The sequence below is a fragment of the Halictus rubicundus genome, chromosome 12, assembly GCF_050948215.1.
Source record: "Halictus rubicundus isolate RS-2024b chromosome 12, iyHalRubi1_principal, whole genome shotgun sequence".
NCBI lineage: Eukaryota > Metazoa > Arthropoda > Insecta > Hymenoptera > Halictidae > Halictus > Halictus rubicundus.
Genome location: NC_135160.1, coordinates 739,366 through 764,078, shown reverse-complemented (window position 1 = coordinate 764,078; position 24,713 = coordinate 739,366). Strand labels below are relative to the sequence as shown.

At 34.2% G+C, this 24,713-nt stretch overlaps 2 protein-coding genes across 7 annotated transcripts; both read right to left on the bottom strand.

Annotated features, from left to right (window-relative positions):
- Positions 1 to 1,839: 1,839 nt before the first annotated feature.
- Positions 1,840 to 20,865, bottom strand: LOC143359734 (homeotic protein female sterile). 6 transcript variants are annotated; one of them, XM_076797905.1, is made up of 24 exons: positions 20,373 to 20,865; positions 18,426 to 18,713; positions 17,998 to 18,046; positions 17,402 to 17,443; positions 16,209 to 16,457; positions 15,925 to 16,119; positions 14,943 to 15,548; positions 14,520 to 14,594; positions 14,139 to 14,234; positions 13,952 to 14,053; positions 13,697 to 13,842; positions 13,461 to 13,611; positions 12,819 to 13,386; positions 12,562 to 12,720; positions 12,212 to 12,331; positions 11,942 to 12,091; positions 6,369 to 6,457; positions 5,943 to 6,060; positions 5,091 to 5,462; positions 4,229 to 4,783; positions 3,734 to 3,861; positions 3,472 to 3,621; positions 3,078 to 3,383; positions 1,840 to 2,767 (listed from the first exon to the last, which is right to left on the bottom strand). In XM_076797905.1, the coding sequence occupies exons 2-24, from the start codon at positions 18,434 to 18,436 to the stop codon at positions 2,702 to 2,704; spliced, it is 4,503 nt and encodes a 1,500-aa protein (XP_076654020.1). In that variant the 5' UTR covers positions 18,437 to 18,713; positions 20,373 to 20,865; the 3' UTR covers positions 1,840 to 2,701. The 6 variants fall into 6 exon arrangements, with proteins under 6 accessions (XP_076654020.1, XP_076654017.1, XP_076654018.1 ...); XM_076797902.1 differs by having other exon boundaries at positions 3,734 to 3,879; positions 20,373 to 20,863; XM_076797903.1 differs by lacking the exon at positions 18,426 to 18,713 and having other exon boundaries at positions 3,734 to 3,879; positions 20,373 to 20,863.
- A 1,656-nt stretch (positions 20,866 to 22,521) lies between these two features.
- LOC143360008 (ribosomal RNA small subunit methyltransferase NEP1) lies at positions 22,522 to 24,099 on the bottom strand. The gene is made up of 4 exons (XM_076798497.1): positions 23,792 to 24,099; positions 23,271 to 23,514; positions 22,960 to 23,168; positions 22,522 to 22,845 (listed from the first exon to the last, which is right to left on the bottom strand). Exons 1-4 carry the CDS (start codon positions 23,933 to 23,935, stop codon positions 22,732 to 22,734), a joined length of 711 nt encoding a protein of 236 aa, XP_076654612.1. The 5' UTR covers positions 23,936 to 24,099; the 3' UTR covers positions 22,522 to 22,731.
- Positions 24,100 to 24,713: the final 614 nt, after the last annotated feature.

The following is a 24,713-nucleotide window of genomic DNA, read 5'->3' as shown; positions in this document are numbered from 1 at the left end:
ACAATAGTATCTTCTAACCGATAATTGTCTCTGGCCAGATCCGTGGTTTGGACAATTACCGAGTAGACACTGTACTTCACGATTTTCAGGAGTTTGTTCGTTTCTATCGCGAAAATATTCTATTTCAATAAAAATTAGTGTACGGTCATCTTTGTATCTTTATAGAAACGTCTTGGTATGTACCAAACCGACGGGTTAACATTTATAGTGTACTAACCATTTAGTAAAGTCATTTTGAAAATAGGCTTTATGACGCATATGTGTATTTAACTATTTCGAAGATAAACTGAATATTTCTCAATCTCTTAGTTTCTGAATTACAGCAAATAGCCTCAACATTATTATTGAGCATAACATGATTATATACTCAAAATTATTATATTATTGGCATGATTGAGACTTTTAATTTGTCCATTACCAGAGGTTTCTATAAATATACAAAAGTTATTGCGCGCCTACAAATCCAAAATGTTTCACCGACCGTGGTCTTTTCATAAACTTTTCGAAAATATGAGTGGCACAATACAGTCGTGATAGATCGCGCGTCGCGAAAGGAAAAACGCAGAATAAATAAAATTAATCGCTACGCATTTACACCTACCATCGACACCGCACACACACTTTGTAGTTTTTCTTTTCTAACAAAACGAATTCGTTTTTAATGGCCGTTCAAACGTCGTGTATATTAGTATGAATGTATCGGATTGTGTTTCTTCTTTCAAAACTACAAAGCAATTGGTCTAGTTTACTCACACTGGTCATGTGTACTCGTGACACGTGTATAAATGTTTCCAATTCGGGTGAAAATCGAATTTCACTAGTCTGCCTTTAACGCCGCAGACTATCCTCTCGTCAATATAGCGCGTTTCTTCGATCCGAAAAACGAAATTGTTATGCTATGGTAAAGAAAGACGATTTGCAGGTTTGAAGAGCTCATAAAAACGTAAAATTGCATGTAACGAAATAATTTAATAATCATAATAATAGCATTATTATCAATAACGTATCTCACACAATAACTTCCGTTATCAGAAATGTCTGCGTCTGCTGTCTATGCGACCATCATTGTCACAACTACTACGAATTTAATTGCTTTCTTAAAAAACAAAAATGAATCCCAATGTAATAATAGCGAGTAGTAGTAGTAGTAGTAGTAGTAGTAGTAGTAGTAGTAATAGTAGTAGTAGTAGTAGTAGTATTACGAAATATATGCAAACTTTAATTAGCCATCAAGTTCTCTTTGCGGTTAAATATTGTTTTTTGTACTTTTTTCCCGATCAAAGATTATATTTTTTTATTCAAGGCATTCATATTCGCAGAACGATTTGATTACTTTTCGTCTATAAAATTTCAATCGATCGTTGTACGTACGCAACGCCTTGATACTAGTTTTTTTTTAAATAACTTCCCTCTTTGTTTTATTAACGTCTTAATGAAATCCCTTTCCATAATTTTTTTTTTTTTTTTTTTGATACCGTACTTTGTCGAACAAATAGATACATTTCATTTCTAGACAGTTTCCCACTTACGGACCGATATCATGTCACGTTCTCCTATTCCACGATACTAAAGCATACCAAGGTTTAGGTACATACGTCTGAACTGATCTAATGGTTGGTAGGATCGAAAACTACAATCATTCTACAATCACCTTACTGTTACTCGTAATAATTGACGACTTTGTTCTAAGGTGAGTTTTACAAATATTCTTCCTTTTTTTTTTCTTCCTTCTTTAAATTCATATCAATCGATTGGCCCTTTCTGACTCCGTAAGCCTGATAACTGATAGTCATACGCGGCCTATCGTGATGATCGATTATGATTAAATTCACCAATGTGTATGTTCGCAATAGGTATATTTTCTTCTATATTATTGACTTAACAAGCCTACCTATTTCATGATTACAAATAGCATATATTCATAATCGAGAAAAAAAAATCTGCAATGAAATTATTAGTAGTAGCTAATAATAATTATATGTATTATTAGCGAAAACACTGTTTATGTAATCCTACCAACGATTAATGACTGAATGTGGAAAAATATAAAACTTAACTAAATGTACACAACTTTTACTCTTCCCCACGTACACACTTTCTCTCGTACTCTTTCACGCACGAACTAACATACATTCACCGAATACGCATACGTTCATTCATTTTGTTTCACTTTCAATCACTCTCTCTTACTCAGTTTCTTTCTTTCACTTATCTTCTGCGTAATATTTTTTCTTTTGTTTCCAAATTTACATAAAGTACAAACTTATGAAAACCGGAAAAATGTAACACAATAGTCAGTGTAGCATTCTCAAAATGTCGTGTAAGTATTTTATCTAATTACATGGTCACACTTTGGTGTCCGTCGATTACACACAATTAGTACTGCGTCATTTGATAAACTGTCTCTTTGAGTTGTCCGTGTGACACGGACAATTGTAATTAGGATTCTCCGTTGGAATGTCCCAACCCGCATCACCATTTTTTTTTTTTTGTTTAATATTACACACCGATTTCCTTACTTCGGTTTACCGTTTTGCTCTCTTCTAGTTTCGTTTTTAAATTATTATTATATATCGTTTCGTTCCAGTATTGACTGACGTATATGTTAATACGTTTGTTTTCTGCGGTACCGTCCAGCGCCAAACACACACATCCAAGTCCTGCCCGGTTTCAGTGGGTACATAAAGAGCAGCAAATAACATTATAACGATTCCTCAAAAGCAGCCATCAAATCACTTTGCATGTTCATGTCTATTTGCCCAGCCATCTGAAATAATAAATACATCCCATTCTTGGCGAGCTCGCCTACAAAAGCTGTGGTTCATTGGGAAAATTTATTCACGACGCATGATTATACGCAGCGTGTCCGTGTCAACTATAGGCAGTCCATTGCCTTTCAAAGTATTAAAAGTACTAATAAAATGTGCATATGAATGCTACATGGTATGGTTTACGGCGTAAACTCTTTGACGGAAACAATTTTTTATATTACAGTTGTAATAAAATGCTAAGTTGGAAAACATGTCGTTGATGCAAACGGAAAAGCATGTGGAGGATAAAGTTATGTTAGCACTTACCGCTTCGCGACGCCGTCGTTCTTGCTCCCGTAGCCTCTGACGTTCTCTTTCAGCCGCGGCCTTGTCTTGACTGGACGAATGGCTTGGACTACTGCTATCGGTATCGACAATAGCCTTGACCTCTTCTGCCCTCGATGTAGCAGACATTACATTCCCCTGCTGGTCGCCAACAGTTTTCCTAACTTTGTCTAATGCGTCTTCTTCCTCTCTTTCTCTTCTTCTTTCGTTCTCTTGCCGCAAACGCTCCCTTTCCGCCTGTTCCTTCTGTTGTCTACGCATCTCTTGCTGCTCCAACAGAGCCCTTTGCTATAAAAAGAAACATTATCATGTATAATTAGAACAAAAGAAAATATGTAAAATAAACAGAATGAAAGCACATGTTATTTGTACTAACTCTATCTTGCTTTTCCTTGGCTTGCTTTTTGAATGCTTGGAATGAGTCCCTAGCAGCACTCTTCATACTGCTTCCTGCTGTAGATTGAGGACTGGATGCTTGAGCCAGAGACGACCATGATGAGGCATTTTTCACATTTTGTTCTACAGTCTGAAAAATAATAAACCAAATATATTTAGAGAATGAAAGCTACAACCTATTTAGGAACAAAGATCCACAAAGGTAATATTAAAATACTGGATTTAAGAATTTATTCCGTTACCTTATTTTTGAAAGCTGATGCAAAATTCGATGCAGGATTCTTCGAGTCAGGCGGCGTCATCTTCTTTTCAGGCATGAGTTGCGAATTCGAATGATTCCCCATTGGTGGTATTCCTAGTGTACTCATGTCTGCAAATAGAGCTCCGGCTAGAGCAATGGCAGTATATGTTTGATTAGTAAGCAGTTAATGTAGCATTTTAGAATACAAACACTTTACACAAGTGCGATAAAGTAAGAGTCGAGGTAACTTTCAATCAATCTGGAGTCTTTGATAACTGTAACTATTGTCTCCTCAAACTTCAAAAATATTATTTAATAATCTACTTATTATACGGAAAACTAAAATCATTTAGTATAGCTTTTGTTACTTAGTTAGTATATCTTTAATATGAACGAAATAAAAATAAAAATCTGTCCAACGAGATGAATTAACCCGAATAAACAAAACTTCAATGCAACAACCAAATTGTAATTGTCAAGTTAACGTGAAACACACCATCCATGGGTTTTTGAGCCATCGGCGGTTGAGAAGTGGTCAATGGTTTCTCTTCTTTCTTTATTGACATTTGAGATATTTGCATTGGCATGGAACCGATAGGCAGGGGATCAAAAATTGACCCCATTGCTCCTATATTCATTCCCATGTTGAGTCCAGGTATACCATTGTTGTTTAACATATTAGGCGGAGAATTGTCACGCTTCATATTAGGAAATCCATTGGAATGCTGTTGTGACATTGTAGCATTATGCGAATTTTGTATATTAGTCAATGATGAAGTGGTGTTTATCATGTTCTCCAATTGATTGTGAATCGACATATGCGTTGCTAAACCTTGCGGTAAGTTCATATTGAGATTAGGCATAGTTATGCTTCCCAAATTTAGATTGGCCGCCATACTTGTAGGCATCATATTCACTGGAGGTTTTACATCTGCCATTAAGTTTAAACTGTTATTAGTTGTTGTGTGAGGCGCTTGAATCATTGGTATGTGCGGTTCTTTTTTCATTGACATCGTTTGTTCCAATGATGTTTGCGTCGTAGGCACAGGAGCTAAAGAAAGAAAGCATTTATTGGAACATATTGCTTCTGACACATGTTTTGTACGATTACAGTTCAGAAATCATTTTTTCCTCGAAGTATTTCATAAATTGCTGAAGAAAATTGCTTGATATAAACGAAGACAGTGTATGATGTAAAAACGGTTTGTGCATAGAATTCTCGAGGCAAATTCAAGATGTAACCACTTTTAAGATGACAATTTTGTCATATCTTCAACAGTCAATGAAATATTCCTGCATGCTCAATGAAAAGAACACACTGTATGTGAAAGTGGTAGTCTTTAAATGCTAATATGTACCTAGAGTATTATATGGTTGCAAAAGATCTGACTGCTGTGTTAGAGCTGTCCCATCTGCCGGTACAGGCGTGTTTGCATTTGAAAAGGAACTAACAGATGTAGGTGGCTGTGGTGGCTGAGGCACAACCGGTGAAGGTACCATAGAATTTGTGTTCGTGGGTGTAACACTTGGAGGTGGAGTTGGTACAGAAACTGATGGAGTTGGTGGATTAGAAGTAGTCGGTGGCGGAGGAGTTGGCTTTTTTACAGGTGCTGCCGTAGCCATAGCCGTAGGTCGCGATGGTTGCGCTGGCATAGACGTATGACTTGCAACAGGCATTCCTTGACCAGCTGTAACAGCTGCTACTGCCACAGATTGTTGATTATTACCACCTAATAGAAATGTTAACATAGACTTTAGTATCTCATACCTACAAACCATGAAACTGTATAGTATCGTATCGCGTTTTCGTTGAAAGATGAGAAAATGATGCGACGTGCTTTCTACGCTACATATTTTTATACGTCGCAGCATGAAACTAAATGAACATTCGATGAATTGTGAAATGAATCTATGTTTAAGAGTTCTACATACTGAAATTTTCACAAAACCACTCATATTCCGAGTTGCTTTCTTTGCTGCTACTATTATCTCCATTAATACATTTTTAATTCTCTATCATTATCCTTGAGATAATGTTTAAGACAAAATATTTCACCAAAAATAATAGCAGCTTTATGGAAATTTTGTATATTTTATTATGAATACTTGGTTTAATATTACATAAAATTCAGTAAAGCAGTTTGTATATGTCTGTTGACTGATTTATGTATGTAGTGTAACAATTTTTTAAATCTATAGGTATTACACACCTTGTTCTGAAGATATATTGCTAGGTTGAGTTACAGCTGGTTTTGTTATTGGTCCCGTAGAATTTGTTGGGGGTTGATTGTTCATTAAAAGACCTCCACTGTGATTCAGTGTAGTTGCCTGAAGAGTGTACTATTACTTAATATATTGTGTACGGATACCAATATTGTTGTATATTCCAAAAGGTTTGTATTATTTATGGTTCGTTATGGTTGTTTATCATATTAACACTGTATACCTTTAGATGCAAGTAGAATCAATGCCTTGTACATTTGATACCTTAATTATTACGACACAGAAATAGTCAATTGTGGGATTACAAAATAAAATATTTCAGTTACATTTACGAATGATACAATAGGTAGATAATATTTTTATAATGTATACAATCGCAGTTACTATGTCTTGCCCACAGAATATTATCTTACCGGCGTAGTAGTTGTTGTTGTTGGTGGTTGCCCTGTACTTGGCGTATTCTTCTTTGCTTTCTTTCTTGGGGGACGATTGGAAGAGTTTCCTGTAATTCAATGTAACATGCATCTAACTGTGAGTATTGTGCATTCAACCAATTTCTCATTACAAGAGACAGTTCGATGAAAACATAGTGAAATGCAGTGTGCAGAGAGGATACCAGCCATGAGTTTTGTGTTTGCCAAAACACAAACTAAATATTAAGTATACTAGAAACAAAAATTAAAAAACTTCGAGCATATATTTTCTAATAGATTTTATTCATATGCTTATATTATAATTGTATCACTGTGTACAACAATGTTAATTTAAATATCTCAATTGTATGATTTTTTGTGGACTTTCATCTTAATGATCTTTATATTAAAAAATTTTTAATGCGCAGAACAATTCATTCTTTCCTCATTCTACATAAAGTTAGTTGTATTCAATTCATTTATGAATAATTGCGTGTGCATATATACATACATATATATGTATGTATATCTGTATATATATATGTATACACATCATAAATACATACATACATACCACGCGCGCGCACATACATACACGCTCACGTGTTGCGAAACTGCCGCACATACATACATAACACTATATATATGTATGCGAGAGCACGCACTTTTCTCTTCTCTATAAGGATAATAATAATAATAATAATAATAGTAATAATAATAAGGATAATAATGATTATTACAATAATAATCGTGACAGTGGCGAAAATGATGATTACAAAATGTTGACTACAAAAACCATCAAATTGCCTTTTTTTTAATTTTCATACAGCATAATGTAATATAATATAATTAATGTAATATAATAATAGAATTAATGCAAATAAAAGTCACGTAAATAGTACAATATGGACTCAACTTAAACATGAATGATACAAGAGTGTCACACTCATACAAGTAGTTTGAAACGTAAATTCAAGTCGTAGTTAGCACAACATTGAGATCGGTGGCAAGATACTCCTGCTCGGTGTCTATAGTATTAATTATATCAGTTACAAAAAGCAACTCTAATACTATGTTTACTCTGATACATGTCCGCGATGAATTCGTTTGCAATGGAATGGTCAATAATAGGTTAAAATTTATGAAATATACAATACAAGAGAAAATGATTGCAAGAAGACATAGTGAAGATCTAACAAAAACATCGAGTAGGAGTTCCAGTGTATCTTAATTTATATAATATAGTTAACTGGACCACCAAATGAGCCAACCCCGACTCTAAACGACCTCAAAGAATTAATATTCTGTTTACATCACTCATCTACTTTTGTGTATGCATTTAAAAAAGTCTTCTGTGTGTCGCCTTCATTTATAACTTACATCTATTATTCATATTTTATGATATATTAGTTTTCACTATGTACAAAACGCGTATGCTTGTGTACTGTTGCTATGCAATGTCGTAATACGCAGAAAACAGATAGAACGTACATACTACAACTTTTGAAAGAAGAGACAGCGGTTTTAAATAAAGAAGCATCTCGAAGCATAACAAAATATCGAGTTCGTTAAATCTGCTTTTGCGTATGACGATCTAGAAGGAAGAATGATGTTCCAGTCTGGACAAAGATGCGAAAAAATTTAGACGCGTGCTTGTATATGGAATAAATGCTACAAAAATTTTGGAAGGCAATATTAATATTATTATAAAATGCCCTATACCTTGTGTTACAAGCTAATGGTGATTGTATTAATAGATGCATAATTTCTATCTAATTCAGCACACGCCATCAATTTGATCTCACATAGTCTAACTAATTATTTGGAAATTTTTTCTATTTACTTTCAATATTTTAGAAAACATAAAATGATAAGATTATTCTGATCAACATTTCTTTCTACTTTATATGTGTATATATGTAATTTTCCTTGGAAATCAATAAATACTTTTTTGACCAATTGTAGCTTTATTTATTCCTTTCTTGTTTCAATAAAATTAATAGCAGTTAATAACTGATTTTTCTACTTCTTTTGCTGGAACAGTAAGTACGCTGCTGACTGTACGATTAATGGTACCATTAAATTGTACTGATGTGAATTTGATCACTTTTTTTTTTAATGTTCATGTTATACAACATCTTGAAGCATAAAGTGCTTTCAAAAGCACCTTAGAATCTTATATCAGTTACGTCCATAACTTCTTATGTATATTATACTTTGCTATATATAAGAACTAAATTTACATGATATTTCAACAAAAAACGCTATCATGAGCAGACATTTACACATAGAAATATAAGAACAAAATATCACTAAAATTAACTTCATTCGAACTCGTATAAAAGATTTTCTAAAAATGTTTTAATAGGACGGGTTAAAATTAATATTATTTCGGACGCTTTTACAACGTGAATACTTCGAATCGATAGTAAGTATTATGCATTTTTCCAAATTGTATTGTTGAGAGAAAATGAGGAGTTTTAACAAATGTTATTATTTGCATAGCAGGGTATGTAGCACTACACCGACCTATACAATTTACTGACATTCGATTTAACAGAATCAAAGTCCGTCAACTTTTGGTTTACGTAACTCGAAAAATGAGAAAACTGACAATGGATACCAGTGAAGAACTAGTGGTATATAAAACAATGAAACGACGATTAGCAAAGCTTAGCGGAGTGCAAACAATGTGTTTGGAGGCTAGGGTGCCTTGTTTGTATTGTAGACCATTTCCTTAACCTGCTCTCGTTTCTGTTTCATCTACCATTCCCTTCTCTCTCTTTGACTTACAAGTAATATGAAAAGTACACTTTTCTGTCTGTGTCATCTATACACTCCCCTTGCCTTTCTCTTTCTCTGATATGTTAACATAAACCTTGTATGCTCAAAGTCATTAACCTTATAAAAAATAAATGGAAATCGTTGATTGTATCACATATCACATCATTCTCCGCTCAATTTACGTCTGTACTGTAACAACTTTTACCGCCGACCCACATACTTAGAGGAAGATTCAAAGACTTCAGTTTAATTTCACCGCTTTATCTAAATAATATAGCATACTATTACACCAAAGTGTATTTATGAGATGATAAAGATTAATAATTGACATTTTAAAGGAAGCACCACTTCTTTGGCTTTATAAAACTAAACTTAATTAAGAAATGGAAATAGTAATATGAGGTAATATCAGGTAAGAGCTTTTCAAAAATATTTTAAACTCTAAAATTATTTGCGGAGACTATATTAACTCGAGAGTGTATTCAATTAAATTATTTTGACGCGAAAGCTGTGGATTATAATAACCTTAGACTGCTGATTCGCAAATCCAGCCACCAATACACATTGTCTGCATTTCTTTTCCGTGTGTATCATAATATCACTGCCTAATTTGTTCCTCTCAAGTATTGACCATTAAGATCCACGCAGTTCTAGTCCGTGGAAATCAATTATAGTGTTCAGAAGCCTAAACACAGTTCTCACGTCACTCGGGTAATAAGTGTATGCTTACACTTAATATAATAATGACGCTTGTTAATATCACTGTACTGTACTCTGATAAATGATACGACATGAATGAACCAATGCGAGGAAACAAACTTAATGATTTAAAAAACACAGTGATACAAGTAATGCTCTGCTTATCAATTAATGTAAATAAATATTAAGTTTGCAAGAGTTAATATATTGCATGATGTTGCTTGGGTTATGTAGGGCAATATAATTGTCAGGAAAAGCTACAATGTATAAATCCAAGGTACCAACATTTAACACTACAGTCTTTACTGTATTGTGCACTCGATGTACACATTGATGCAATTTTCTTAGATATTAATATATCAGCAATCTTACCATTTTCTTTCTCCATGTATCTAATCACTTTCAATGTACATGTATTTATATGTATATTCGATAGAAACGTGTGACTGCAGTGAAAAAATTCAGTAACCTTGAACAGCAAACTATACTTGACTTTCGAGCAACAGAATGTATTGTCAACACCGACAGGGCAAGAGAAAATATAAGTAATCATTTTTAATCAATAATATAATTTGTGAAACAAGCTGGCATGGCATATGGTATCCTCTAAACACAGTCTGCACTCCACTAGCTCACCTTTTTTTCTTACCATTGCATATTGTCTTGTAAATTAAATAGAAATTCTTTAAATTGTGTCAAGTTTCAAGTTTCATATTTGGAAACACTTTCAAAGATATTTTTGCTTAAAAAAAAATACATATTAATTTAAGCAAGTTCATGACGATAGCGTGTCTATCATTATATTGCAAATTTTACAATAATGAAACTTGACACGACATTCGTACTTGCATTAATGTAACGCAGCACTTAAGCTACACGAATAACGCCGTCCTAATAAATACAATTAATAAGCAAGATTTAGCAGCTTAAGAAGATATTTGCGATGCATTTTGTGCAGTCAAACCCCGTCTGAAAAATCTTTGTGTATCTAATTCACCACTGCATAGATATTGTTGCATCTGCATTGTTGCACCGGTATATTCGATTATTTTTGTTTTAAATGCCAATACAAAATTGGTTAGGCACAGAGTTCATTTTATTTTTTAAATTTTAAGTCATCACCAAATCATGAGGCATCAAATTTTACTTTTTTATCATTTCACATAACACTACTGTTCTTGTAGTGTCTATAAAGGTTTTCTTTTAAGAATATATCTAATATGTTTGATATTGTTTCAGTTGCTATTGTAACATATACGAAAGAATGATATTCGTAACCTTAAGATCTGACATTAACTATTCCATCCCTACATTTGTAGTATTAATTGTATCTTATTTGCATTTATTTGTCTGTTGCACGCAAATTCTTTTTACAAAAAACTATAATATTCAAAGAAGATCGAAAATTATTAATATTCAAACGGAAATATAATAAAACTGTAATCATGTAGCAACTGAAAATATACATAAAGAAAAACATGCAGAAACAGTAACATTCCTTCTATGCAATGAAACAAAATCAAAATAGAACTAACTTTATTTCTTTTAATTCTCATATAGCTGCAAGTACCCGCATGAAATGGTGAATAACTTTATTTAAAAGAACTAGAAGATTCACGTCTATGAATTTTATACTTTACTTGGAATAACAATTCCCTTTTTTTCTATGTATGTCTTAAATGAACACTCTTACCTGAGAAATCAATGAATGTACGAATGAATTATTATTTTACTAAGAATATATTAAAAATAGAATTGATAAACTATTCTGTTAAATCACAAGAAAGCAAAATAAAAGATAAAATAATATGTACTGAATGTACTGTATTGTCTTGGTAATATTTTACAGCATAAACGTGAATAGAAATCTGTGCTTTATAGAACAAATTAGCAGTAACAAATTTCACGAAAGATCTTCGCTAAGAACGTCTATTCCCTCAGAAGAAAAACAATCGCAAATAACCCCGTAATTTTAAATCTCACAGAAAAATTAGTTCATATTTTCATGGAAACTACTTATTTAGAAGTAGTTCATTGTTCCCAAATAAGGGTCTAATAGTAGCAACAGTTACATGAGGTTCATATCTAACCTGCTTCACTGTCGCTCGAATCACTGGAGCTCGAAGAAAGTGAACTACTGCTGGAGTCGCTATCACTGCTACTACTGCTCGATGCTGACAATCGCGAAGGCCCACTGGCTCCTCCAGTTCCAACTACATCAGCCGACTTACTACTGTCTTCTGTAAACAGTATTTCAAATGAATGTAAAATTGAACATTTTCAAACGGTATGCTTCCATTTGTGTTTTTATAAATTGGCACATTTAATAGTAGAGTTAAGTAAGTAGTTAGGTTACTAACCTTTCTTAGCAGTTTTTTTAACATTGCCTAACTGCCCCGTAACATCCTGTAACCTTTTCTCTAGCTCCTGTTTCTTCTCCGCCATTTGTTCGTCCTTAGATTTACCACTAACTTTTTTATCTGTGAACATTAAAATTCGTTTATGCTAAGGATGCATACGAACATTTAACTACACGTTAAAAACACGTTCAAGCTTAAAAGTCGTGAAATTGATTTTTAACAATTAATCGCAGTCTATAAACAATAGCTACGAATACAACATAGTAAACGAGAAGTATGTAACAGTAGTTTGCGCAAATTTAACAATGTAGATGTGTACCGTTTACAATGTGAAAATAGTCTGATCTTACGTGGCTTTTTTCTGAGACACGAGGCGACATAGCTTTCCAATTCCCTCAGTGTGGATGGTTTCAGCGTTTCAAAGTCAATTTCTATCTCATCTGGATTCGAGTCCCTCAATGAAGGCTCCCGAGATTGTATTATGTGTACGACTCGTCCTAATTTATCCCCTGTAATAAATAAATAGAAACAATGTGTGCCGAGAGTGAAACCAATCAAACGTATCTTTGCACTTAGTATTATACATAACATAAACACCATAGCTCACCAGGTAATTTGTTAATATCCAAGCTAAGTTGCCTCTTCTCGTCATAAGACATTGGTTTAGCATTGTCTTCGTCCTCCGAATCAAATGTAGCAGGAGGTGGTTGACTACTGGCACTCTTTTTCTTAGTTCCAGCCGATCTACTGTTCGCTTTTGGCCTTTTATTTGCGGTATTTGCTGTTGCAGCTTTTCCAGGTCCCCTTCCTTTTCCTTTTTGCTTAGTGTTCGCAGCCGTTGGCAGATGGTGACTCATACCTCCTGCTGCATGAGTTTTATTAGGTCCTACCGTTATAGCTGGATGATGAAGATCACCACCCATACCACCAGGCATTTTCAAATCACCTGCTCCCATTGCAACACTAGCTATACTAGCACCAACACTGTCAGAGACATTTGGAATTACACCACTTGGTTTCAATAGTTCTTTCATGGCACCAGTATGACTGGCAACAAGGCTACTACTCTTATTGCTCATTGGCCTTGACTTCGACTTGTCGGGTTTCTTCTTTTTACTCTTCTTTTTACCACTTTCTTCTACCAGCTTTCTCATTTGTTCTTGCATAGCTTTAAGCTGTATATATTACGATTGTTTTAGTATGAAATGCATAACAGTGCTAATGATTGAATAATCTAATTAGAAAATACCTCCTGCTGTAAAGCCACCAATTTTTGGGTGCGTTCTTCGTCTGAATCGTCACTCTCAGAAGAACTTTCAGATCCCGAACTACTGGCGCTACTACTGCTTCCTTTCATGCCTACCATGCCTCCCATTGGTTCATCCGGAATTTTCGCGTACCTGGTTTGTTAAAAATTTCATTTCGTGAAATAGGAACGATTGAACAGATAAAAATGCTCTATCTTCGATGCTCGTGAGAACGAACCTCATTTCGAAAACGTCTTGAAGTTTCCTAGCCATTGCAACAACATCATGATCAGGAGGATTATATTTATAACAATTTGTAAATATGAGTCGTACATCACTGGCAAACTCTTGTGCAGTTTTATATTCACGGTTATCCATTTTCGTCTACAAAATACAATATGATAAGTCACAACAATAATTCATGCAGTCATACACGCAAAACTGTATTAACTTTGTACATATATGTACAATATTAAAAACTTAGAAATGTTACCTTCACGGTACCAAGGTCCATTGGTTTCTTTATTATATCATGATAGTCGTGCAGACCTAACAATTCTGCATCCACTGGTTTGTAGAAGGGCCACGCGTAACCCTGAATATTATAAATATCGTTATTGAAAATAAATTGCAGAAATGATCAAAGTAACTATATATTTCGTATATTTTATAACAATTACCGAATGCTTCTTTGAAAACAATTCTTTCAAAATTTCATTGCAGAATTTCAAAGCTTCGGAAAGTTTTTCCTTCGACTTTCCAGTGGTGTGTTGAGGCTGCAAAATAATATGTAAATAAGAACATTTATGAAAAATATCGCAAACGTGTTTGTGATGTCATAACTTAAAGAAAAAAGCAGTTCATTTTTAAATTGCACCCTATATTGAATGATGCATAAGAAAGGTGTACAAAAGGAACAAAAATATTAACAGAAAGTACTTTCTTACTTTCTTAACAAAAAGTATTTCGATAATTTTTTGGACTAGGTAGTTTGAGACATTTAATATGACAATACAGCACAAATGAAAGGAAGGAGCATGAAGGAGTAGTAATAAATGTACCTGTTGGGCCATTGCCCCAATCAGGGGCATGTTGGCCTGGAATGGCACTAAGCCGTCTTCCGCTTGCCTCGTTGGCTGAAACAGCCACGTTACAAACTCTTTGTTAATGTATTAATGGCTGATGTGATCATAACGTGCAAGGAATAAAAATACTTGAATATACATGATGCTTATTAAAAGTTCCTTTCCTGTTATACATAAAATGATTTCAAGAAACTAAAAACATTCATCTTATATTACATACAGTTCTACTATCACAAGTTTCTTTAGTCGATAACTTTTTAGGTAGAAAATGATTAAATGATGAACAGATAGTATATTCAGCATGAAGATTGTACGAAGATACACACAATGAATGTTTCAAAACTTTAGAAGACTCAACGCGTCAGTGAGTTAATAAGATACGAGAACACTATATTTTACCTTTTTTATTTGTCTGCCAGATTCTCGTCTTGTGGGTATTTTGGCATTTTTAGGATCCAGTTTGTATAAAGGCTCGAAAGAATTTGCAGTAGGAGTTGTAGTATCAGCCTTTCTCTTCACTCCCTTTTTAAGTTTTGCAGGTTGTGATGGAGGCATGACTGTGGGTGCAGTGGGAACTTGTGGAGGAGGGGGTACAGCAGAGGCTGCTTGCGGGTCCATTGCTGGTTGTGCATGGTAACCGCTAGTTGGAGGGACCACTTGTTGAGGCAGAGAATTGTGAGTTGCCATGGGAGTAACTCCCATGCTTGATGGAGGAGCAATAGTAGTCGTATTCGTGCTCCCAGGTACAGATGCAGGTGCTTGGGTGCCAAGTGGAGGCATGGGGATAACGCCTGTTGTTCCAGCAGACGTAGCTGAAGGCGTTAGGCTATTTGGTACACTGGAAGTGACTGCAGCTGCACCAGACGAAGGTCGACCTCGACCTGTACCTCCTGTACCCCCTGCTACTCCGCCTACTGGTGCTCCTACTCTGCCAGCTTTTTTGCCTTTGGGTCCCTTTGGAACAGGAACTTCGAGTTCTACCTCGTCCTTTGGCATTTGTGCAACCTACAATTTTTGTGGAACATGTACAAACTTCTATTGCATGTTTTGAACATGTATTTAACTATATATTCATAAAACATACTGTTTCATTTCAAAGAAACTGTGAAAGATTAACTTAACACATTCGCTACTACCGCCGCATATATGCGGCGTCCATTATTCTGCAGTTACTCATAGACAGCCAAATTAACTTTATCCACTTATGTATTGAAAGTCATAGTGCTTAGCATAATATTCAAGGGTTTTATGACAATCTTCTGCTGAACTGTTTCATATTATTATAAAGGAGGAACGTTACATTTATTCAAATATTTTAACAATGAAGCTGTACAATGAACAATTATTGGTAGCGAACGTGTTAAATTATAGTAGTAGCTACCTTCGTAAGAAATAATTTTTCGAGAGCTTGTGCCATGACCACAACATCTTCCCCAGGTTTGTTGTAAACGTAGCAGTTGGTGAACATTGTATTGAAATCTTGAATACATTCTTTCCCACTCCAGTAATAAGTATTTTCTAATCTTTTTTTGATTGTGCCCAAATCCATTGGTTGTTTTATAATTTTGTGGTAGTCCTAATAAAATAAACAAATTGAATATTAGATTCCAAACTTATATCGTTCTTTACGTATCTTTTTCAGTTCTAAATTCAATATACACGTACTGGTAAATTGAGTTTCTTGGCATCTACAGGTTGTTGAAAAGGCCACGCGAATTGATGCTTCCATACTGGTTTGAGCACACCTTTTTGGAGGAATTGTAGTTGATTGGTAACACGCCCTGGGCGATTAGGTGGTGGCACAACAGGTGGTTGGACTACACCATTGACTGGTTCCACGGGTGGTTCATCGCGTGGTGGTGGTTCCTTCGGAGGAGCCGCTGGTGTAGTCGATGTCTTACCAGGTGCACTTGTCTGCGTTACCCAGTATTCATTTATATATATCATGTCAATAGAACTTCAGTTATTTCGTTAGTACTATTACTACTGTTACTCTGGAACGTACAGTTCAAAATTGAAAGTAGTATTTATTTTTATAAAGCATAAAATCAAACCACTGCCTCTTTTTTGTGTAAAATTGATATAGAATAATATAAATTATAGAAATTGTATCATTTAAATCATGCTTAAATGCTGCATTATAAATTTTAATAAAAGTACTACTCTTACAAATTTATACATAAAATATATAATAAAAAATGTATATTCATTTTGTAGAAGTACATTATGCCATTCATAATTTTATTTCAGCACACAGATTAAATGATCTTAGTAAAACTTCATGCGCTATAAAATTAGACAAACCCATTCATGCAACGAGCAAATTAGGCTGCTAAATATTTAGATTCCATAACCACAGGCAAGCAATTTAGAATTTCTTTTTAATAGAAATTTCATTAAATATGTAATCAAAATGTATATGGATCACAAAAATATTTCCAACTGAAATACAATGGCAACTCTAAATCATTTCATATGTCATGCAAGTAATAAACAATAAAAAAAAATTGTATATGAAATCAGATACTATTGAGATGTTAGAAGTAATTGTATGATAAATTATTAAAAAGAGTAACAGCGTACAAAAATTTAACATTGTATGAAACGACTTATTAGCTTTAGACATCTATATTTCAAAATTTCATAACCAATTCAAACATAATAAGCAAAAAACACCTTGTTTAAAAAAAAAATTAAAAAACTGTCATTTAACATTTCTTTCTATTATTGTTTATATGAAATTTAATAAGAGCACAGAAGCAAAATTACAAATTGCTCCTAATACAAGTTTGGAGCTGCCATGTTATATTTTTATCATATACATCCTAGTTGATACAGTACTCAACAAGGAATCTCACCTTCGGTATATTACACAGCCTTTCTCGCTCCTCCACATCTAACTGTAATTCATACATACCATTCAATCAAACAACGCTCAGTTTCATTTCATTGAAAGAAAATTGTGCTTAGCATAATACCGGAAGAAAGGACATACACAATGGTAGTTCCATAGATTTTTGTTTCTTTTGAATAGTATATTTTAGCGGTAGATAGCAAACATAAAATGCATTACAGCACTGACAGAATAAACTATGAATAAAGATAATGTATTTCAATTAAGAAGCATAAGGGATTTGTATTTTAATATAATTTGTGCTTTTGTAAGTGATTAAGCTTCTGCTGAAGAAAGTTTGCATAAGAATACTATGCAAATCATTACAACATAAAATATCTGTAGTAATAGCGATATATTCTTCAGATACAAGGAAATTCTAGTTTAAAGTAATAGGAAATGTAATGTGCCTCTGTACTTTGCTCAACACGTGTATCTGCTACATGAGAATCATACAAAGGAAAAATGTATAACTGAATGCAGCTTTATGTATAGCATTAGTAGATTAATAAGCAAAGTGCACTTAAAATTATGTCGTAAAGCCCAAAATTATTTACTTACCGAATTATTTTGCGAGATAGTGTCCACCTGCTGCATCTTGGCTTCGTTTCTGCAACAGAAAAAAATAGACATGTAAGAAAGCTTTGCAAATGACTATTAAACAGATTAAGGTACGATTCAGTATAAAGTTTTTAACCATATATTTGGGTAAACAAACATCTTATTATGAAATATCACTTACATATAACCTGTCTTACATTAACACAGTGATTATAAGTTTATAATACATTATATATATAATTGTTTTCTTAGGATCAATAATGATGAATTTCCTTTGGTTCTTGAAATTTTTGGGTTTCACTACAGGTGTGGTATCAATTTTCAACCGATATATAGGATCAAGCTTTTGCTTACACATTTGTATGAAATAACTATGTTTATTGTATAATATAAGGCTCATTGAGTCCACGATAATGAGCTTCACCTACCTTTCCGACATATATGGTACATAAATGCTATGCAGCAGGTAACTGCCTTACGTTGATGCTTGACGCTATGAGGCTTCATCAACAATTGAGATGGCAAGGATATATTCTGAATCGAGCATGGTAGCTCACTAATTGCTTGCCAAGATGATTGCGCTGCAACCAGGGAGATTGGTGCCGTGGAGGCATAACACTACTCAAGCCTACCAAATGGTAGTACTTTGAATGTCAGCCCTGTACACTGCTGTGAGACTCCGTACCTCCAGCCAAGACTCGCGACATTAGCAACATCTGGATAACATAACAACAGGACCCCGTATTGTAACAACCCCAAATTGTTTTATCGCTTTAGAGCAAGTTAAACATTGTTTTATTCTCAAATTATGTAAATATTTATACATGTATATATATACATATTTATACATGTATATTTATACATGTATATATGTATGTATATATATAAATATGTTGTAAATGTGTAATTTATTTAACATATCATGCAATACTGAATCTATAAAATACATGCTGAACATACAACAATTTCTTTTCTCCACTTTGCTATACATATAGAATTTTATATAGAGTTTTACGAAAGTTATCGATACGTTCAAATTGCTCCTTTAAGACCTCTTAGAAAACCATTTACAAAAATTTTATAACTGAAAACTACGTGTTACAAGGAAGAACATTATGCATGTATCAATTTTGATATTTGTCATTGATCGAATACCTCTAGGAAGTGTTCTTTGTGCCCAACATAAACGAATAAATAATGTTTGTAATAGTCACAGAAAATATTTAAAAAATTAAAAAAAAAGCAGCTAAAGTATAATTTTGTAGCCTATTATTATAGCATAGTCTCATAACCTGAGAAATGTACACCCATGATAAAATAGCCTATAGTTTTACTTGCACATGTCTCTTAGTAAATCCATTATATACTGTATATTGTGATTATAGTTATCCAACATACTATTCCTTTAGAAAAATTCAAGTACGAAATAGTAAATATCAAAAGAACAAAAAATGTCTAGTGCCCAAGTGACGAATCATCAAGAAATGGGTATGAACAATACGTATGAATACAAAAAGGTATTAGACACACAAATGATCATTCAAAGTAGAACATTTTGGATGCACAGCAATAGTCGAAATCGAGTGTATATGAATCAATGTGCATACCCAGTTTAGTTCAAGACCAGTGTAAGCCAAAATGGAAAGTTTGACAAAAGTAGCACAAATAACTGGTACACTGGTATAGAAAGTGAGCTGACTATTAAAATAGAAAATTGATAATATGTATACAGAGAGAGAAAAACAATCCCGCGATTGACCATAAGATTTTGAGCATGGGAAGCAAGAGCTTCTACCGTGGTGAAGAGGAGCATTGCCAGAACAATCCATGCCGCGGAGACGTTCTATTCGTAGAGGTCCGAGTATCAAGGGCAAAAGATAAAGAGTATCGCGGGCCGAACAGGTGCTTGGTGGTTAAAAGTCGTCGAAGTAGGAACAGAGAAAGGTGAGATCCACGAGAGACGATGGGAAAGAAATAAACGCGGTAGATGCGAGAGTGGAAGAGGAGGAGGACAAGTAGGAGAGGATGACGAGGGGAAGGGTAGCAGACCCGCGCCCAGCCGATGCACCCAGCCGACGCACACAACAAACACGAGCAAGCCGCCGCCGTGTGAGAATCTAGTCGAGCGCTCGACTAGCGCCGAATTCGCAACGTTTCTCACATCGGACAATTCTGGCGCGCGCGAAATATCCGAGCCGCCTTTTCGGTTACTCGATTTGGCGTAGGTTTCAACATGGCGGTATGGCCGCTCGGGAAAGAAAGCTCCCAAGGGCCCGCTGCTACAGCCGCCACTTACGCACCACCACGACATACACCACGCGCTATACTTATCATCGATAGATCCACAAAGTCCAAGATAACTTGTAATCACTTACCTCATCAATGGAAGTCCACTTTCCACAGGAATTCTATCGAAAAACACTACCACTACGTCTTGAACACTCGACTCGCACTACGCTTTCTCCCTGCTCGCTAGTTTGGTTGGTCGGTGTTATGGCCGCCGCCGAGTGTGCCCCACCGTATCACTCACTCACTCACTCTCACTCGTGCGAGCGCTCGGTTCGCATACGCGACGAACGCGGACGCGGCCCGTCCAACTAGTTTTACACTTACGAATGCGGACGTCGATCTCTTGCACTAATATCGTATCAGTGCCTCGTACCGAGCTCCACCGACATTTTCCTGGAGTCTCGTACAATTGGATGGCTTTCCGTGCCCATGACGATCTCGGATCTAGAAACTAACGATCGCAGCACCAACAATGGCTACGCATTCTTCCGCGACGTACCGAATGGTCCTATTCCGTTGTTCCTCGAATACGACCTGTCTATCCATTCCCCTCGCTACACCGCCGAACCGATCTTTGCCGAGCGACCCCGAGCGGGGAAGCGCTAATTTTGAAAATACCTCATGCATTTCCTACGTTTCTTTTCAATTTGTATAATATTATTTATATTTTGCTGTTCGAAGGGCCGTTTTATAAAATTTATAAAACTATCATTACTTTTTATTGATACCGTTTACAGGGTTAACGAATTTATTGTTTTATAAATTCATAATATTTCATTTTCTAGTGTAAATCAGTCATTTCGAGTGTACATTAAATTGTAATGGTAATAACTTTTATTTACAGGTATATAATTTTTTATTATTAAATACAATGTGTTGGTACATTAAGGATACAGGTATTGGGATATATTAATAATAATTATGCTTTCTCATTCATAAATGAGAGTACACTTTCTTAACCAACACAAAAATTAATGGTTAATTTCCATCGTTCCATGTCCACCCATAATGCATTTTTACGTCACAAAATAACGATCTATAAATACAATTATTAATAACAGGTAATTTCAGAAGTAACGATATAACATTTTGGAATATAAACAGTTATTAATTTTCTTATTTGATGTAGAAGTTTAAAAATTATTAATCACCGCGCAAGTCTTGGTCCAATTCCACGATTCTATAACTACATACCTGCAATGCATTTTGGGATATTGTAAAATCTATAATTACGTTTATTTTCATCACTGGCTCATTAATTGTTAAAATAACAACATAAATGAAGTAATAATTATAAACATAACTGACACGTGGCGATCATTGCGCGCGAATAGAATGAAATTCTGACATGACGTGTGTGTTGTCATCACCTCACAGCAAGTTCCGTTACACATCAAACATGGCGAGGCATAAATAATTGACTTTTGCTATGTTATAACATTTTGGACAAAATATGATTTAGGAATGTAAAATAATCATGTTTTGTAATGATAAGTAATATCACATTCATATGAACAGTTCAGTTAACATATAAAATCCAATCAATGTCATAAAGTAAATGCTGACGCATCAGCAGATACTGTAAACTCGTGACATTGACTACGGTAGTCAATTTTGCATCTTAACAATTTGTCACTCATTCCACTTATAATTCTATAGTTAGAAAAACACGTTACAATGAAAATACTATTTCATAAATTAAATTTAAATACGTGAGAAAATTTTATCATGCACATTGATGCGAACAACAATGGCACTAAATCACAAAATGGCGTCTCTTTGACGGTAGTAGAATCACTTTTCAATGCTTCACGGTTTTAACTAAAGTCACTCAGAGTGCAAGCGTTAAATCACAAATACAATAGCTTCAAAGTTGTAGGAAACAGCAATGTAAAATCTTCATGTAACAAGTTGCATAAAGATAAAAGAACGTACTGCATACTTAGAATTGACAACCATTTTTGCGTTGATGACGTAATGGAATATAAAAGTCAAAAGAGAAACTAAATTTTGAGAACTCAACGTCGCACATATTAGCTTCCTTCCGGACGCCATTACGCTTACCCTCGTTCTGAATAGCGATTGGTACGCAGGCATAAAACCTTCGCTGTCGACCAATCGTTTGAAAATCAATGTTGATGAGTCATTACGTTTAGGACTTTCCACTAAGAATTACGTAACAATGATTTCTTCTTAAATATTTGAATGGGAACAATTATAGATGTATGTCACATATTAATGAATAAAGATATGTAATTTATTGCATTGTAATATTATAATATCAAGGTAAATTGTTATGTTTGTACTTAATTGCGAAAGTACTTTATCATGTTTTACTATTGTGTTGCACATTTTATAAAATAAATTTTTTGATTCTATATAAAAATAAATATAAACCGGATGATATAAGTCACATGCATATAATGCATATAATTAATCTTTTAGTTAAACTATTCCCCAAACTTCTTCAAATGCAGTACATAATTTACTGCATGTTAAAGCTCCAGATAATGGATAATTACTAATAGATATAGTATCTTCTATGAAATCTGGCTTTACCTGCAATTTGATAAAATAGTTTAATACAAAGTAAGTCATATTTATAAAATATAATAAGTTTCATATATATACATATATTTTTTAAACACATTTCCATAAATCTCCAATACATACCTGTCCATGTGCCATTGCACCTACTACAATGGCAATTGGTTCATCGGGAAGAACTAATTCTCTTGGGTTTTTTACACTATTTGCAGTAAATGACATTGCTATTTTGCGGCATCCAACTGGTAAATGATTTGTCACTGGATTTTTAATTACTTTTAAGAGCTTCATGGGTCCATCAGATGCACGAACACTAAATTTATGTAATAACTGCACTGTAAAGTACAAAAGTGTTTGAAGTTCAGGCTATAATGAACAGTGTAAAAAGTGCTTAGTTTCTTATATATTATCACTAATTTTGATGTTCTAATTCTTACCCATAAGACCAGCAAAACGTTTAAATGTTCTTGGAATCCTTGTTTGTGGATTTACTTCTATTAATACATTTTTTTCTGTACAAATATAAACTTGTAATAATCCAGCTCTGTTTAATGGACTATCCATTAACATTAATAAACACTGATGAGTTATGTCTGGTCTACATGATCCAGGTTCACGATTATTCTTTTTCAAAATGTTTGCGTGGTCATCACAATTTAAAAGTTCAAAACTATTTCCAACCTAATAGTGAACATTTTATTTAAAGGTTATGATGACAAAAGAAAACAATACTAGAAAAATCTTTCTATGATTTATATGCTTAGGTAAAAAATTAACAAATACTAAGAATAATTTATAGTTTTGACGCCTTTATGTAAAATTAAGAACTTATTTGTAAATGTTCAATAATTCGTTTAATTCAGAATTAGTAATTGATAAAGTACATAATTTTTAAATTGTAGATATTACTAATATTATCATTTCAACAATAGATATTGTTAACAAAACATAACCTCACCTTAACAGATTCCAACTGAGCTTTATCAAGAATAATAATTAAACGTTTTTCTTGATTTTTTATATGGGCTATTTGGAGGTGTTTAGGATGCGGATCGTATTCAAAATCATCTTCTTCGTTACGATTCTTACGTTTCTTGCCCATTTTTTGTATATTTATTTGAAATAGCAACAAAAGATACTATAAACACTTGTTATTATCTGACCCACATGGCAGGTTTTAAATAAGTAACAATCGCAGAGTTAAAATCAGTACATACGTCTCATGTGATATAGTTTTCTATTTACCGTGTAAAGTTACCGGCACTGACCGACACTATGAAAAAGACCCTATACTTGGAGCCATGTAAGAAGGAACCTGGCGGGGTTTGAAATCCATATGCTTATGCATGGGTCAAAACCTTTTCAAACTATCGCTTCAATATTGCAATGGGCAGTTTAAAAGTGGTCACTTGTGTTTCCTCAAAGTCCAATTTATGTCTGTATAGAGCCCAAATTGCGAATTTCTACCTCATTGTGGAGTAATTTGTAATATTCGGTAGAAAATTCGAATTCTGAAGCAAGTATGACGTCACAAGATGGCTGCCGTTGAGAGATTCTCTTAATTTCGCAAGATTTAGTGTTCGTATCGAAAAAAGGGCTCTATACAGACATAGCAAAGACATGTACAAACACGGTGGTATGCATTTTTAATTGATTACTTATTTAAGACGTAAGATGACTAGAAAAAAAGGCACAATTTTGTGGTTCCGGTTACTAGCGCCACGGTCTCTCCGCGGCAAACACTGTACGTTGCGATAGAATGCAGGCACCGACGAGATATTTATAAAGACTGCCAGCCCCCGTGTTAAATTGTAGGCTGAACATGACAAGAATAAAAATACTTTTTTATATTCGAAGGTTCAAATTAAATTTTCATTTTT